Raw genomic sequence first — 17,636 nt, forward strand, 5'->3', positions numbered from 1 at the left:
CCCCCCCCCCCCCCCCCGTTCCTGGGCTTTGGGGCTTGAGCTAGAACTAACTACACGTGGTATCTTGTGGGCAGATGGAGCTCAGCATGCCTTGGCCTCCATAGTTGCTTGACACAGTTGCTCACAGTACACATCTTTCTACCCTTCTCTACCACCGTGTCCAGCTTGGTCCGAGAACGATGGCACTAGGAGACTTTTGATTTTGAAAGCCCCAGGTGTGCTATTGCAAACCAAGATGGCTGTGCTGTCACTAGGTGATAGGCTCTATGAGGATCCACTTGCCTTCCGTTGTTGTCTCACAGTTTGCCTTATGGGTTCCTTTTTCTGCCACCACAGCCAGGCTTCCAAAGGATCCTATAAGAGAAAGATTATCCTAATGCTGCCCTTGCTGACGAGTGACTTGTCACATGGACTAAGCTGGCCTTGAACTTGTGGTGATACTCCTGCTTCTGCATCCCAACTTCTGGGATTACAGGTCTTTAGCACCACGTCCATGTTATTTTTTTTTATCATATGCATAATGCTAATTTCTCCCCTCTTCATTATGAATGCTAACTTGAAGGGACCTGTGCCCCTTCACTAAGATGTATGGATGCTGGCTGGCTGGCTGGCTGGCTGGCTGGCTGGCTGGCTTGCGCACTCTGTCTGTCCAGCAGATTTTTGTGGCATTGGGGATTGAATCAAGGGCCTCACTCATCTAGACAAATGCTAACACACTGAGCTATAGCCTATCCCCAGCCATTTTCCTCTTCCATTCATTTATTTCATTTATTGTTGGTTTGTTTTGACATGGGGCTCGCACGCAATCTGGGGAACTTAATGTGTAACCCAGAGCCTTAAAATCCAGATCCTCCTTTCTCCCTCTCAAGGGATGGGATTGCAGATTTTACTCTTTTATTTTGAGACAGGGTCTCACTAAGTTGCCCAAGCTGCCTTCAACTTGTTGCGTAGGCCCAGTAAGCTTGATCTTGCAGTCCTCATACGTCGGTCTGTCAAGAGCTGGGATTGCAGGTCTGCACCACCAGGCTGGTTGATCCTGGCTCTTTGTTGAAGATATGTTGACACGTGTCAAGCTCTGCAGCTTCGTTGTGTCACAAAGTGCTGTTCCTCTGTTTCTCATTCCTTTCTTGGTCTCACCACACCAGCTTTAACATAACTCATTTCTCCCATGGTTAAAAATAAAGAGCAACGTTTGCTCTGGGTGCTTTCCTTATTCATATCCAGCAGGGGGAGAAGTGTTATCAACTATCTCTCTCCAACTTGAGACCCAAACTACCAGCTTCAGTCAGGCCAGTTTACGCCCCTTTCCCATCCCTAAATAAATCACTGAATCAAGGAAGATAGACATGCACTGGCTGCATTAAACCACTGATGGCTGCCTTTGGGTGTGGGGGTCCATCCTAGTCAAGGTGCATGCTTGGTGTATGTAGAAAGATGGAGTTTGCGCAGCAGGCTGGGAATAAATAAGGGGGGTGGTAAGCCATCTATCTGGCGGCCAAGTGGGCATGTTTGCTTCGATGTTAAATTGGCTTTTTCTTTTTGTCTCATTAGCAAATTGTTCGCAACAGAAAACTATTTGGCAGCGGTTGATGCATATAATTTAGCCATACGATTAAACAGTAAGATTCCATTATTGTATCTGAATCGGGCTGCTTGCCATCTCAAACTAAGAAACTTACACAAGGCCATTGAGGACTCTTCTAAGGTATGTTTGTTCTTCTGATGGGTGTGCTGTGTGTGTGTGTGTGTGTGTGTGTGTGTGTGTGTGTGTGTATTTCTTACTTAATTTAAAAATAGGATGCTTTAAGCTGGGTGGTAGTAGTGCACACCTTTAATCCCAGCACTCGGGAGGCAGAGGCAGGCGATCTCAGTGAGTTCGAGACCAGCCTGGTCTATAAGAGCTACTTCCAGGCTGGGCTATGGTGGCGCACGCCTTTAATCCCAGCACTCGGGAGGCAGAGGCAGGCGGATCTCTGTGAGTTCGAGACCAGCCTGGTCTACAGAGCTAGTCCCAGGACAGGCTCCAAAGCCACAGAGNAAAAAAAAAAAAAAAAAAAAAAGAGCTACTTCCAGGACAGGCTCCAAAAGCTACAGAGAGACCCTGTCTCGAAAAAACAAAAACAAACAAAAAATGATGCTTTAAAGTTATCCTGGAGAGTGAGGGGTGGTGGGTCCTCGAGAGGTTGAAGGAAGAAGATCACTGAGTTTGAGGCCAGTGTTCCAGGTTAGATAAGGTTACAAAATGAGACTCTGTCTTAAAAGATCAAAATAAACAAAATAAACAAATTGGTGCTCAATTCAGCAGCACACATGCTAAAATTGGAACAATATAGAGATTATCATGGCCCCTGTACAAGGATGACATGTAAATTTATGAAGCATTTTATAATTTTCTTTTTTTTAAATATTTATTTATTTATTATGTATACAACATTCTGTCTGTATGCCTGCAGGCCAGAAGAGGGCACCAGACCTCATTACAGATGGTTGTGAGCCACCATGTGGTTGCTGGGAATTGAACTCAGGACCTTTGGAAGAGCAGGCAGTGCTCTTAACCTCTGAGCCATCTCTCCAGCCCTATAATTTTCTTTTTGAGTTTCCATTTGAGTACGCTTGGACTACTAAAGCAAAAAATGAAATTGTTACCTTTAATGGAGCCTAGCATGCTCAAGGTCTACACGGCTAGGTCAGACCCTAATATTCAGGCGTGAGGGTAAGGCAGGCACTGCAGACGTTTGCTCGGCCTTCCCTTCTTTATTGACTTAAATGATGTTCGAGGCCAGCAGTCCTCAACCCGTGACAGGGGTCACATATCAGAAATCCTTTATATCAGATATTTATATTATGATTCATAACAGAAGCAAAGTTACAGTTATGAAGTAGCAACAAATTGATTTTATGGTTTGGGGTCACTACAACAGGGACTGTACTAAAGGTTGCAGCATTAGGAAGGCTGAGAACCTCTTAGCTTAGTAGGAGAGCATCTGCTTAGCCAGTGTGGGGTGCTGGGTCTACTCAGGCCCCTCTCCCAGAAGTTAAATGCTGAGTCCCTTAGTCTGCTCTACCGTTGGGTCTGCACCTCGTACTCCTTTCCTTTGTGTTTGTTCTCCGTGGACGACCTGCAATAGCCATGCTCTCTGCTTCCCAAGAGCGGGATTACTACGTAGTGAGCAAAATGGAAAGAACAGTCAGCAAGTAGCAAACAGGAAGCAGGAGAGCAGAAAGTGAACCGTCACCACGTCAATGCTGACAATATACCCAGCTGCAGCGACTGGGGAAGTCCTCCTGGGGTAGTCATAGGTGGGCGGGGAGGGGTGGGGGGTGAGGTCCTGTGGAGAGGTTTCCAGGCAGTGTAGAGTTTGCTTCATGAATGGGATCCAGCTCCTCCTTCCTGCCACACCAACTCCAGTGTCGTCTGTGTGACATGACATATGTCATTATGCCAGACGGGAGCCACGTGTCCCATGGGACTAGGCTTCCTGGAGGTCAATGGCAGACAGCCTGGTATTAGCCACAGCTGAGGCATAGACAGGTTTCTCGATTAGCTGGCTATGCGGGATATGAGCTTTGCACAATCTCTTTTATAATAATGATATTCTATATATATACAAGACAAGGATCATTCTCTTCAGAAACAGCTCTGGGATAGGAAAGCACAGTATGGGAATGTATAAGACTACAGCAGAACCTTTGTCATACCCTGTGGTGTATGATGAGCAAGGGAATAGATGGGTTAACGTTGGTGGACAAAGATTGTTATATTATACTTTGAACTTTATGGATAGGCTTGCTAGATCCCAACCCCCATAGTGTCTGCTGCATAAGAAGCTACTAAAAAGTATAGTTCAACAGGTACAGAGAACTGATTAGGTATATTTGGTCACTAGATGAAATAAAGGGTTAGGAAGAGGAAGGGCCGTGATAGCGATAATGAGACAGAAAGTTTCTATTCGTAAGATGAAACCACTTGTCTGAGGTTTACGTTCTCAAGGACAAGATTTCCTCTTCTTAGGATGTTTTATGTCTGACACCTGTTCCTGATAATATACTTTTCTTAAATATTGCTGATGTGACTAAAAGAAGCTTTCATACTGTGCCAACCAATGACACATGACCTTCTTTCTGATTTGTTCTTTGTTTGAATACTATATAATGAAAGCATGAATTCAGTAAAATCGCAGCAGATTCCAACCACTCTCTTGTGTGTTGTGTCTGTCTGTCATTCGCCGAACTTGTGCCTTCCTGATTACCAAGACCCTGCTTCTCCCACGGTCTGAGTGGCTCCCCTGAGCCGGTCCGTGGCACCTTCCCACGGCAGGCATTTTTATACTGTATGATAGGCAATAATAACCTCTCCTTTCCATGGCAGGCATTTTTATTCTATATGATAGGCAATAATAACCTCTCCTTCCCACGGCAGGCATTTTTATACTGTATGATAAACAATAGTCACCTCTGCTGGGAATGGTTCCCCTTCCAGCTTTTCTCAGGGGTGCCCTGTTTTTAATAACACTCTTTGCTCTTAACTGTTTTCCTTTCTACCTGTTAGAGGGAGCCAGGGGGCAACCTGACCAAGGACATGGGATTTTGGAAAATCTTGAAATGACCATGCTTGAGCACAATTAGTATTGACAATTTACCAGTATAACTTATATTTCAGGCCTAAATTGCCTAAGCTAAAATTGAACAGGCCTTGGAGTTTGCTGTTCTGTGCCTCCCCAGTAGCTAAAATTAAAAGCATGTGCCACCAGGCCCAGCAGTTTGATTTGTTTGTATTTTTACTTTTTTATTTATTTTTGAGTCAGGGTTTCCTGCAGCCTAGACTGGCCTAGAGCACAGTAGTCGAGAAGAATACCTTGCATTCCTGACCCTCCCAAGTGCTGGGACTGCAGGCCTGTTACCACGCCCAGTTTAGGTACAGGATTTACAGGTGCAAACCATTACGGCAGTTCTCCTAGCTGCTTTCAAGTTAGAATTTTCACTGTTTTTTGTGTAGACTTAATTTTATGTCTACCCTTTGTTGTGGTGGTGGGTTTTTGTTTTTGTTTTTTTGAGACAGGGTTTCTCTGTAGCTTTGGTGCCTGTCCTGGAACTAGCTCTCTAGACCAGGCTGGCCTTGAACTCACAGAGATTCTTGCCTGCCTCTGCCAGTGCTGGTATTAAAAGCGTGCGCCACAGCAGCCTGGCCCTACCCTTTGTTTTATATCCACAGTAGGTGTATAGATACGAGTTGATGTGCAAGTGCAGGAATGTGTGATGGCAAGAGGCCAGTCTTGGTGTTCTTCAGGCTCACCTTATTTATTAAGGATTTATTTGGATTATGTGTTGGTGTGTGTATGTGGGTGTGCACACAATGCAGTTGCCCTTGGAATCTAGTGGGTCCCCTGGAACTGAAGTTATAGACAGTAGTGGGTGCCGGCTATGAGTGCTGGGGACTAAACTCAGGTCCTCTGGGAGAGCAGCAAGTGCTCATAGCCTCTAACCCATCTTTCTAGTGTCACTTGCGTTTGTGCATGTGAGGTTTTTTAAATTTAATTAAAATATAATTGTATCATTTCTCCACTCCTCCCTCAATTCCTCCCATTTCCACCCCCACACCATATTCATGGTCTCTTTAATTATTACTTCCTACTTTTTTTTCTTTTGAAGCAGTCTCTCACTGGGATCTAGGCTAGGCTGGCTAGCCTGCCACCCAGCCCTAGGGATCCTCTCTGTCGGCCTCCCCAGCACTGGCATTAGCATGCTCCACCATGCCTGGAGTTTTCTGAGGATGTTGGGGTTAGAACACAGGTCTTCATGCTTACAGAGCAAGCACTTTATCCACTGAGCATCTCCCTAACCGCTAATTATAATATTGTTTGAAGGCACTAGAATTGTTGACACCCCCTGTTTCCGATAATGCCAATGCGAGAATGAAGGCACATGTCCGACGAGGTACAGCGTTCTGTCAACTGGAATTGTATGTTGAAGGTAAGAGATTGATGGGGGATGGTACAGCTGTCAGTACAAGAGCTTCGCATTCATAAGGCCTTGTGTTAGATCCTTGGTACCACACAAACTGTGTGTGGTGGCACACACCTGTAATGCCAGCTCTTGGGAGGTGGAGGCAGGAGATCAGAAGTTCAAAGTTAGCTGGGCAGTGGTGGAGCATGCCTTTAATCCCAGCACTTGGGAGGCAGAGGCAGGCGGATCTTGGTGAGTTCGAGACCAGCCTGTTCTACAAGAGCTAGTTCCAGGACAGGCTCCAAAACCACAGAGAAACCCTGTCTCGAAAAACAAAACAAAAACAAAAACAAAAAAAAAAAAAAGAAGTTCAAAGTTGTCTTCAGTTACCTATCAAGTTCCAAGTCTGCTGAGCGACATACAAGAATACAAGAGACCCTGTTTCAAAAAACAAAAAGGTGTCTAGATAACACAGGTACTTATGAAATACTTGCTTTATTGATTCTCACTGATATGTCTCTACAGGCTTGCAAGATTATGAAGCTGCACTTAAGATCGACCCATCCAACACAGTTATACAAAATGATGCAGAGAAGATTCGGAATATAATTCAAGGGACAGCACTGAAGTCTCATGACTAGCAGTTAGGTACAGGAGTCAGTTAGTGCTCTGCCACTGTGAAGAGCAAACTGCCGGAGACCCTCTGGAGAGGCAGTGCCTGAGGGATCACCTCCAAAGAGAGATCCCAGCACTGGGGGGCAGAGGCAGCTGGGCTCTGTGAGTTTGTTGCCAGCCTGCCCTACGTGCCGAGCTCCAGGTCACGAGCTCCTACACAGGGAGACCCTGTTTCAAAGCACAGAACCAAGCACAGAGAATGGTTGGTTATTCTAATTCTTGGTCTTAGCACAGGACTTGGGCTTTGACGTTGCTGTCCTGAACTCTCCTTGCTGTTGGAAGCTCCTGGGGTTTCCAGGATACTATTGAGGAGTCAATAGAATAGAATTTCCACATTAAAGACTGTACTTATAAAGTTTGTATTATTTTAAATGTAGTATTTCATTCTGAATGACTGGTTTTGGGATACTTTATAGACACTTTTTAATCATTTACAGATACACAAAACCATAATTTTTCCTTATACTATTTGTTGTTTGATATTAGATCAGCTAGAGTATAGTGTTATGTTGCATACCAGCCCTGGATCTGATGGGCAAAAAGATGTAGAATTCCAGGCCAGCCTGGGCTACATAGTGAGACTGTCTCAAGAAAAAGTGAATAAAGGATCAACAGCAAAAACAAACAGGACTAGAGAGATGGCTCAATGGTTAAGAAAACTGTATACATAACAAATCTTTAAACAAAAACTCCAGCTTTTGGGAGGCAGAGGCAGGTAGAATCTCTGTAAGTTGTGAGTTTGAGGCCAGCCTGGTCTACAGAGTGAGTTCCAGAAAAACTAGAACTGTTACACAGAGAAACCCTGTCTTGAAAAACAAACAAACAAAAAACAAAAGAAAACAAAAAAACAAACATAAAAGCGGTGGTCCTCCTGTTTCAGCCTCACCAATACTGGGATTACAACCTAGAGCCCTGTGCAGTCCAGTGATTCATACCTCTAAGCTCGGGAGGCTGAGGCAGAAAGGTCCCCACAAGTTTGAGGCCAAGCCTCGGCTGTGTTAGAGACTCTGTCTTCAAAACAAACAAACAAACACACACACACACACAAAACTGGGACAAATGACAAATAAAAGAGTGTGTGCTGCTATGCCTGGCTAGTTTACAGGTGACTTTTCTGTTTTCCTTGAGGCAGGTTTTACTTTGCAGTCCGGATTGGCTTGGAAATCAATATATAAATCTAGGTTGGCCTCAAACTCATGGTGATCCCCCTGCCTCAGTCTACTTAGTGCTAAGAGTCCCTACGGCCCTAGTTCATAGGTTGTGACTATTTGTGACTGTAGAGTCTTGCAACACTTCGCTCTGAAAACAGTCTGCTGGGCAGAGGGGCTGGTTTGTGGAGAGAATCCGGGAGGGCCAGATGGGTCAATCAGGATGATTTTCCTTGAAAGGCGAGAACAGGGAGACAAAACAAGGAAATAACTGGTTCTTAACACCAGGTTACTTCCTGTCCCTTCCTTTGTGGAGACTACATGAAGGCTTCCTGATCACACCTACGGAAGGTGGCAGGTTTGGGACCACAGTCTTTCCCTCCTGACTGGTCACGTGAGTTTCTGAGTGGCCACCGAGTGGAGTTTTGCTACGGGAGGCTCTGCTTTGATTTTCAGTCTGGCCTGTTGAGGTCTACAACAGAAACACAGCCCACAGCAGGACAGCAGGGTCTCCTGTAGTCCTGTTTTCTTTCTCAGACTGAAGACAGGGCCTTCACAGGGCCTCCTGCCTGCTGAGCAAGTGCTCTGCCCCAACCCCCACCACGTTTCTGTAATACTATATGACCAAATAGCAATTATATTTCACAACACTGTCTTGAGGAAAGGTTTTCTAGTAAAATTGTATAGTCAGAAGCCAGAGAAAGAAAAAAAGAAAGAAAGAAAGAAAGAAAGAAAGGAAGAAAGAAAGAAAGGAAGAAAGAGACAGCAGAGTGTCCTTGCCTGCCAGTTAGCAGCACTGTGTGTTCTGCCCTGTCTGAGGTAAGGCACAACTGCATGCTGAAAGTCCTGCAGAGGCCTGGTCATCTTGGGAAGCAAGTTCACACTAGCTGAGTTTGGGAGACCCAACAGAACAGGACTGTTAGAATCACAGGGTGGGCTCCTTGCTTGAAGACCCTCCCACTCTGAGCTCTTTAACAAATTTATATTCCCTCTGCTGTGAAAGAACAAAGCTACAGAAGACTGCTTTCGCACTCAGCCCTACATGTTCCAGTGGACAGGAGACTAAGTATTACGCTAGGTGTGGTTGTGCACACTGGAATCTAAGCACTTGAGAGTTTGAGGCAGGTGGATTGCCATGAGTTCAGCCTGGGCTACATCACAAGATTACCTCAAATGAGAGGGGTTAGGGACAGAGATGGAGAGGCTCAATATTCAAATGGAATCACTGAGTCAGTCTCCAAACCTAGACTTATCTGACTTTCCATAAATCCAGCAGATCAAGGATAAAACTCATAATGAATACAGACCCAAACTGACCTGCTACTCAGACCTTATCATAGGTGAGGAGGCGGTCACATTATCCAAGTGGCTGGTTTCAATCTGTGCATTCAGGGATTACTTCTGCTTTAGTCTTTTTAGCTTTTTTTTTGGGGGGGGGCGGAAGAGTGTGGGGGGGGGTTAGTGATTACCAATGCAAGGAATCAGACATCCCCAGAGCCTATGTTAGGCTGGTGTCCTACTGCTGAATCACATCCTCGGACCTCTGATTTATCCTTACATAAAAGAAATAACGAGATAATTTGATATTATTATCTTACCAATTATTTTATTCCATCTTTTATTGTTTTTTAAAAATTTTTAAGATTTATTTATTATCTACACAGTGTCTGTCTGCATGTATGTTTACAGGCCAGAAGACACCAGATTTCATTATAGATGGTTGTGAGCCACAATGTGGTTGCTGGGAATTGAACTCAGGACCTCTGAAAGAACAGTCAGTGTTCTTAACCTCTGAGCCATCTCTCCAGACCCATCTTTTATTGCCTTACAGAGATGATGAGTGGAGTTTTGGTTGTTCATTCGTATATATGCATATGTGCATATTTATCTATACATGTGTATGGAAGCCAGAGGGGATATTGAGTGTTGGCTTCATTAGCTTTCTCCCTTATTTTTTTAAACAGGATCCCTCATTGACCTGTGGTCAATTCAGTGATTTGACCAGATAGACTAGCTGGGCCTCCACCAGGCTGCCCATCACCCATGCCCCGGTGATGAGGTTATGGGCTTCTACTGTCATATTGGCTTTTGCATGGATTCTGACAATCGAAACTCCGGTCCTCCCATGTGTCGTGTGTGTGTGTGTGTGTGTGTGTGTGTGTGTGTGTGTGTGTACAATCAGTTGCACTCAAGAGCAACCCAGGATAGGTATGGAGGTCAAAAAACACCTTGTAGGAGCCCATTCACTCCTTTCACTGTATAGGTTCTAGTACTTGACAACCAACTCACTGTCCTGTCTGTACTCATTTGTGGGGCTAGCTTGGTAGAAGATATGTGCCCCTGGCTGGTCTTGAATTCATGGCAACTTTCCTGCCTCAGCCAGCCTTCCAAGTTGGAATTACAGGTGTACACCACCTTGCTCAGCTAAATGGTGATATATATTTCTTATGTTTGGCTTTTTGAGATAGGGCCTCATTCTAGTCCTGACTGGTTAGGAACTCATTTTGTAACCCAGCTGGCCACAAATTTGCAGCCCTCTCGCCCATTCTCCTGAATGCTGGGTTTGTGTGAGTCCCTAGGCCAGACTCCTATGCTCCTTTGTCTTAGTAAGTATACTTAGTGTCAGACTCCTGTGCTCCTTTCTCTTAATAAGTCTACTTAGCAGCAAGTGCTAAGGTGAAAGTCCCTTGCGTCTTAGTGAAGGCCATGTACTTCAGGCTTGCTAGCCAAGCACTCCAATCAACTGGGCCAAATGTTCAGCCAGAGATGGTTTATTATTGAGCCCAATAGGAGTAATCATGGCCTAAAAGCAATGATTCAAGTGGCCCCTAATAACATGTTCTAATGTAAAATAGTTTGATGAGTTTTTAGTTGCAAAACAAACAAACAAACAAAAAAGTCACAAATTTTTCAATACAATTGGTGGGAATGGGCAGGTCACAGTAAATCAAAGAAAACTATGGGCCTCAGATGCTATCTCAAATATTAGCTGCTCAGTTGTTGGAAGCCAAAGGTCTGCCAAGCTAATGCATTCCAAAGGTTCTACCTCATAATCATGTAATGTCCTGTCAAATACAGAGCTGGGATGAATGGCAAGTTAGGGGACTAGAGAGAGCCCCAAAGATTGTTTCTAGATCTATAGTATTCTAATTCAACCAACATTTTTTTTAAATATTTATTTATTTATTCATTATGGATACAATATTCTGTGTGTATGTCTGCAGGCCAGAAGAGGGCACTAGAACTCATTACAGATGGTTGTGAGCCACCATGTGGTTGCTGGAAACTGAATTCATGATCTCTGGAAAAATAGCGAGTGCTCTTAACCTCTGAGCCATCTCTCCAGCCCCCTACACAGTGGTTTCTAACAGCCCTAAATGTCCTGGAACTCACTTTGTAGGCCAGACTGACCTCAAACTCACAGAGATCTGCTTGCCTCTGCCTGACAAATACTGGTTGTTTGAGACAAGGTCTTATTGAGTTGACCCATACTGGCCTTGAACTTGCTATTCTCTTACCTTAGCCTCCTGAGTGGTTCTTATAGACTTGTGCCACCAGACCTGATTGGATTTGGTTTTTGGTAGTGTACGGATAGGTGGGTTTTTTATAAAGTGAAGTACCCTTAAGTGATTTTTGTTGTTGTTTTGAAGGGTTTTATTATGTAGCCCAGGCTGGCCCTGAAATTCTGGTTTTCATGCCTCAGTTTGCAGAGTACTCAAGGCACAAGTGTTCCCCAGCATGCCTAGCTTTGAACACTTTTGGGATTTATTTTTTATTTATTTTTAATAGTGTGTGTGTTGGTAGTACTGGTGAGTGAAGATGCCTTTCAGAGGCCAGAGGCATGGGATGCCAGGGGTGCTAGAATTACAGGGGCTGTCTCTTCCCCTGCCCACATGGTGCTGGGGACCAAACCACAGCTGTCTGTGCTCTTCATTGCTGAGTCATCTTTCTTGCCCCAAACAATGTTTATATGACAGGGCATAGTGGTTTACTACATAGAGAGTTCTAGGCTAGCTGGATTGCATAGTGAGATTCTTTTTCTAAAATAAACGAATGAATGAAGTACTGTCATTAAGTTATCAGTTAAAATTTTTACTTCTTTTTAAAGGTATTTTTAGAGCCGGGTGGTGGTGGCACGTGCCTCTAATCCCAGCACTTGGGAGGCAGAGGTTGGCAGATCTCTGTGAGTTCAAGGCCAGCCTGGTCTATAGAGTGAGTTCCAGGACAGGCTACAAAACTACAGAGAAACCCTGTTTTGAAAACAAACAATCAAACAAATTTTTAGAACATGTATTTATCTTTTTTATTAAAAGTTTTTACATTTTTTCATGGTCAAAAATGAGGTATTCTAGACTTAAAAACTAACATCCTCAAGCACATTTTATCTTAAGTTGTCAGAAGGATGTATGTTCATAGAGTGTGTTGAAAATTAGGAAAATCGACGGTTCTGGTTCTGTCGGGGGTAATATTTAGGCTGTTGTTTTGATAAAACCCAGTTGCTCTAATGTGATTTGAGAACACTTGCTCCGTTGGAATGTACTTGCAGGGAAAGAACTGGGGCCTGGGTGAGAACGCACCATACTGGCTGGAATTGGTTTTGTACATGATCATCTGTGGTTTAGACAGTGAAGTGGTTGTGTGGAGTGTCTTAGGGTCCACCATACAGGAAAACACAGGATTGCCAGGGTTCACACATGGAGCCGGTGGTTCAGGCTTCATTTCTGCATCTGAAGTCAAAGTACTTTTCTTATCCTAAAAGGTACATAAAACCATCCTCAGTTACACAGAGCAGACTTAGACCTATCTATTCCTCTCACCTTTCATCTTTTCATAGCCTCTTTTCTTCCTCCCTCCCTCCCTCCCACCCTCCCTCCCTTCCTCCCTTCCTTCCTTTCTCTCCCCCTCCCTCTTTTTTTTCTGCAAAACAGGGTTTCTCTTTCTTTCTTTCTTTCTTTCTTTCTTTCTTTCTTTCTTTCTTTCTTTCTTTCTTTCTTTCTTTCTTTCTCAGGGTTTTATTATGTAGCTTTGGTTGACCTGGAGCTCACTATGTAGACCAAGCTGTTGGGGAACTCAGCAGAGATCTCCCTGCCTCTCTAGTGCTGGGATTAAAGTCTAGGGCTACCTACCATACCTGGCTGTTGGGAAATATTTTAAGGTGTGCTATTTTTGTTTATGCTGCATTTGTTTAACTCTGTGAAGCTGTGATTCTTTGCCTGTCTAACACACCTGATGGTCTAGTAAAGCACTGAACGGCAGGATCAAGGATAGGCAGGGCTGGCAGGCAGAGAGAATAAATCGGGGGAACAAATGAGAGAACAAGAAGAGGAGGACGTTAGGGGCAGCCACCCAGCCACCCCCAGGGTAAGAGTGAAAGTAAGACGCACAGAAGTAAGAAAAGGAAAAGCCCAGAGGCAAAAGGTAGTCAGGATAATTTAAGAAAAGCAGGCGAGAAACAAAATGGGCATTTCTAACTCAGAGGAAGCCTCTGTAGCTGGACCGTGGTGGTACACGCCTTTAATCCCAACACTAGGGAGGCAGAGACAGGCGATTCTCTGTGAGTTTGAGGTCTACAGAGTTGCACAGAAAAACAGTCTTGAAAAATGAAAAACAAACAAAAGACTAAGTCTCCGTGTGAGAGTTATTTGGGAGCTAGGTGGTGGGCCCCTCAGAAAAGCCAAAAGAGCAAAACACTGCACAACACTTGGCTTTATCATGCTCTCTCTTTTAGGGAAAGGGTCTCAGGAGGCCCAGACTAGCCTAGAACTCTATGTGTAGCTGCAGGTGACTGTAAACTTCTGAGCACCTTGCCTTCAACCTTCCAAGCATTAGCATCATGTCATGGGCCATCATGTGTAACCACCATGGCTGTCTTGGAACTCACTTTGTCGACCAGGCTGGTCTTGAACTCACAGAGATCCGCCAACTCTGGCACCCAAGTGCTGGGATTAAAGGCGTGCGCAGCCACCACCACCTGGTTTAGTTACTCTTTTAAATCCTTTGGCCAGTGCAATTTAAAAAGCCATCGAATTACAGACTTTGCTGTGAAGCCATCTATGGAGGCCTCTGTCCTGAGCAGCCTTCACCCATTCAACACGTTGTACACTTGCTGTCCTTCTCCTACATGGCTCCCTGTTCTCTTAGTATTTGTGCTGCAACCTACACAACCTGAATTTGTTTCCTCACAACTCCAGCCTTGCTTTATACTTAATGCCCGAATCTCTTTTTTCATCACTCACTAATCTTTCTCACCCAAGAGGTTTCTGGGCAGCGCTCATGCTGCTTATCTGGTAGAGAGGCTTTGTCTACCCAGTGTTGCCGACACCGCATCCTTTTCTGGTTCTTTGAAACAGTCTCATCCTGTGGCCAAGACTGGCTTTGAACTCAAGAAACAACTCCTGCCTCAGCTTCCTGAGCGGTGGCACTGCAGGCTTGTATCTTGGCTCTGCGATTCCTGTACTAGCTGCACGACATTGTTATTTTATAAACCTACACGGCTAGAGATGAGGCGGGAGCATAGTGTGCTTGACTACCATGAACTGACGTCATCGGAAGTTGCAAAGGGAGAGAGAGGCCATCCTGTTATACAGGAGGTCCAGATCTGAGAAAAAAAAAAATCTAGAAAGTGGAATACTAGAAGAGTGTGGTGTAAGGCAGACACTTCCATCAAGATGTGACCCACTTAAAAATGGCTAAAACAGCAACAAAACCCAAACCACAGATTTGGGCTCACTTGAAGGAAAATTGAATGCAAACATTAAAATGCTGAAAAAAATGGATTTTTTGAAACAGGTCCCAATAATTATGTGGCCCCAAACTCTTTGCAATCCTCCTGCCTTAGCCTCCATAGTGCTGGGATTCTAGGTCTGGACCACCATGCCTAGCTATATATCATGGGCTTTCTTTGGTTATTACTATCTGCTTTAGTTACTGAGGACTCGTTTTCATTAAATCACCTACTACTGAAACTAAAACTTAGCACCTTCAGAGTTCATTTTTAAAAAAGTCACTTCAAACAATGCAAATCACTGGATGATTTATCTATCAAATCAGGGGATGGTGTCATCGAGATATATCTTTCAGATATCCATCGTAATTGAAGATGTTTATAGGTAATCAAAGTAACTACCACTTTACCCCACTCACTGTAAAAGCAGGTTTGTTATTTGGATTTCAGCCTCTTTGTGTTGGCGTAGGCCTGTAATCCCAATACTTGGGAGGTAGAGGCCAGAGGTTCTGGAGTTCAATGCCAGCTACATAGAGAATATGAGGTCAGCCTGAGCTACTCTGTGAAGCTCTGTCTAAAAAACACAACAAAACAAAACACCACCCCAAACTCCTCCCTCACCCAAACTAAAACAAGGGGTCAGGGATATAACTATTTAGCATAGTGCTTTCCTAATTTGTGTGAGGCTTGAGGTTCAGTCCCTGGTTACAGCAACACAAATATCAGGTCTAATTGTGAAACCAGTTTTGCCCAACATCAGCTACTTGAATGACTTCCTTTATTATTTACTCATTAGGTAGGAGATAGAGGAAAGTTAGCAGACCTCTGGTGTGAGGGCACTGTGTTCCCTCACCACGATCCTTTTAGATAAGACATACTATAAATGATATCAAAATGACGGTACTAGGGCTTGGAAGTGTAAAGCGATTGCCTACCATTCACAAGACCCTGGATGAAATTCCCACTAGTGCAAACATAAAATAAAAATCATCCTGGTATAAACCATCACCAGTTTGTAGCGAGGTGCCGCCTTTATACCTTCAGAGCAATAATCACTTAGTGGATCGTGCATGTACACTTGTAAATGTAAAAGCCTGGTGACTAACTAGGTGAGTAGATGGTGCCTCAAACACTATCAGAGAGTTTGACTTTCCAAAGCGTCTATCTAGCCTTCCGCCCAAACCCACCAAGTCGCAGTCGATCTCTCTCTCCATCTTCTAAATCTCTTCTGCCAAAGCAACTCTTTCCTGATGGCGAGATGTCTGACGAGGGCGCGGGGTACGGTCTCCTCACAGAACCGAAGAAAGCAGCAGCAATGAAGAAATCAGAACTGTCCGTGTCGCGTAAACTGCTAGATCTGGGGAGTGAGCGAGTAGGTGGAAAGTCTCAGTCTTCCAGTGTGGCAGCAGGTCTCCATGGCAACCGGCTGCAGGCGTGGGAGCCCGGATGTTATGGGGATCCGCGGTCGCCCCGCCCAGCTTCCGGCAGCCTCAGGGCCGCCTGCCGCACAGATCTTCGGGCGTTGTAGTTCTTTTTTCTCGTTGCGGACTACCGGGAGGCCCAGAAGGAACTACAAGTCTCAGCATGCCCCACGGTACCGCGCCTACCGCCCCTTCCCTGCTGCGGACGCCCGCGAGCAGGTTGTTGTTTTTATGAGGCGTCACTGGCGTCTGGAACCCGGACGCCGCCACGGTGACAACCGGTGCGGTCGGGCGGAGGAGGCGCTGCCTTCAGGTAGGTACCCAGGGCTCAGGTCGGGAGAATGCGGCGGGCCCCGCATGCAGCTCATGCCTTCTGGCATAGCGCCGGGAGATTGTCTTCTGGCGGTTTCTTCGGTCCTCACGCTCTCGGGCGACCTCGGGTGGAAGGCGCGACCCGGCGGGCGCGGGCTCGCGGGCTGCATTCCCCGCGAGCTCCGAGCTGGGCGCCCTGGGATTCGGGTGCGGTTGCATCCATATGCTGAGATGCCGCGTGCGTCACCCTGCGGTCGCTCTGAGATCCCGGGTGTCAGGAATGAAAAAGTGCCAGCGTGCAGCCCAGAGATGCACTTCTAGTCAACCCCGAAGCCGTCCTGCCCCACCATCCCCTTTTTCTTCTGTTCTTCACCCTTTCCCTCCAGGGCCTCCCCAGCGTTGACCAGGCTCGTGGGCTTGTCCTCAGTAGCAGCTGCGCGTATGCCATACGTGTTTACCTTTATTTTTCCAACTCTGCCAGGAGCAGCGCTGGAGTCCTAGACCTCAGCAAGTTGGGGTGTTTTGTTGAGGGGTAAACTGTGCACCGCCCTTCCTCACGTTTCCTTTCTTAACCGTATGGAGCTATTTGTACCCCGAATGGTCAACCAATTCATGACTCTAAATTAGTGCTTTTGCATCTTCCAGCAAGATCACGTTAATTCTTGAAATGCCAGCATTAACTATCCAGTCTTAAAGTCCCTTTGGTTTTCTGAGATAGAGTTTCTCTGGAACTCTGAGCTAGAACTCGCTCTGTAGGCCGGGCTGGACTTGAAATCGGAGTTCCTCTTGCCTCTAAGACCTGAATTCCGGGATTAAAGGTGTGTACCACCACCGCCCAGCTTCAAGGTCCTAATCTTAAAGGCGTCCAATTTCTCAGGGACTGTTTTATCACGCGTAGCTGGTTTGAATAGTTTACTATTCTGACCAAACTCAAGTCACACGGAACTGCCGAGGTTGTGAGGTGAGTTAATGCTGGGAAGTGCTTTTTGTTTTTTTTTCTTGCTGTGTAGCTCTGGTCCTGGTAGTTCTTAATATAGCCCAGGCTAGACCTGGGAGTTTACTTGCCTAAGACTCCTAAGCACTGAGATCATAGCTGAGTACCAGTGAGCCCTGCTGTTAACCCGTTTACACTAAAGTTTGAATTCCAGTCAAGGGTGTCAAACTAGATATTTAGAATCAGAAGGTGGAGACTGTCAAGCTTGGTACCAATCTGGGCAATATAGTGAGGCCATATTCCCAAATGAAAAGGTATGAGAGCCGGGCGATGGTGGCGCACGCCTTTAATCCCAGCACTTGGGAGGCAGAGGCAGGCCGATCTCTGTGAGTTCGAGGCCAGCCTGGTCTACAAGAGCTAGTTCCAGGACAGGCTCCAAAGCTACAGAGAAACCCTGTCTCGAAAAACCAAAAAAAAAA

At 45.4% G+C, this 17,636-nt stretch overlaps 3 protein-coding genes and 1 non-coding gene across 6 annotated transcripts in view; 3 read left to right on the forward strand and 1 right to left on the reverse strand.

The window, feature by feature from the left end:
• Dnaaf4 (dynein axonemal assembly factor 4) overlaps positions 1–7,458 on the forward strand; it is a 26,351-nt gene extending 18,893 nt beyond the window's left edge. The window contains exons 7-9 of one of the 2 annotated variants that reach the window (XM_050125497.1): positions 1,552–1,705; positions 5,865–5,970; positions 6,469–7,458. In XM_050125497.1, coding sequence (XP_049981454.1) covers positions 1,552–1,705; positions 5,865–5,970; positions 6,469–6,584 — 376 coding nt within the window. In that variant the 3' untranslated portion in view covers positions 6,585–7,458. The remainder of the gene's footprint in view (positions 1–1,551; positions 1,706–5,864; positions 5,971–6,468) is intronic. The other variant, XM_050125506.1, reaches the window with a different exon arrangement.
• Positions 2,290–2,393, forward strand: LOC126491813 (U6 spliceosomal RNA). The gene has a single exon (XR_007589471.1). It is a non-coding gene; the product is annotated as a U6 spliceosomal RNA (small nuclear RNA).
• Positions 7,459–12,063: 4,605 nt separating the features above from the next.
• Positions 12,064–15,945, reverse strand: Pierce2 (piercer of microtubule wall 2). The gene is made up of 2 exons (XM_050125531.1): positions 15,678–15,945; positions 12,064–12,518 (listed from the first exon to the last, which is right to left on the reverse strand). Exons 1-2 carry the CDS (start codon positions 15,702–15,704, stop codon positions 12,177–12,179), a joined length of 369 nt encoding a protein of 122 aa, XP_049981488.1. The 5' UTR covers positions 15,705–15,945; the 3' UTR covers positions 12,064–12,176.
• Positions 15,946–16,077: 132 nt separating this feature from the next.
• Positions 16,078–17,636, forward strand: part of Ccpg1 (cell cycle progression 1) — a 30,049-nt gene continuing 28,490 nt past the window's right edge. For both annotated transcript variants that reach the window (XM_050125464.1, XM_050125473.1), the window contains exon 1: positions 16,078–16,224. The gene's annotated coding sequence lies outside the window, so the exon portion shown is untranslated. The remainder of the gene's footprint in view (positions 16,225–17,636) is intronic.

Source organism: Alexandromys fortis, unplaced genomic scaffold (genome assembly GCF_014885135.2).
Source record: "Alexandromys fortis isolate MF-2015 unplaced genomic scaffold, M_Fortis_MF-2015_v1.1 scaffold_22, whole genome shotgun sequence".
Classification (NCBI taxonomy): domain Eukaryota; kingdom Metazoa; phylum Chordata; class Mammalia; order Rodentia; family Cricetidae; genus Alexandromys; species Alexandromys fortis.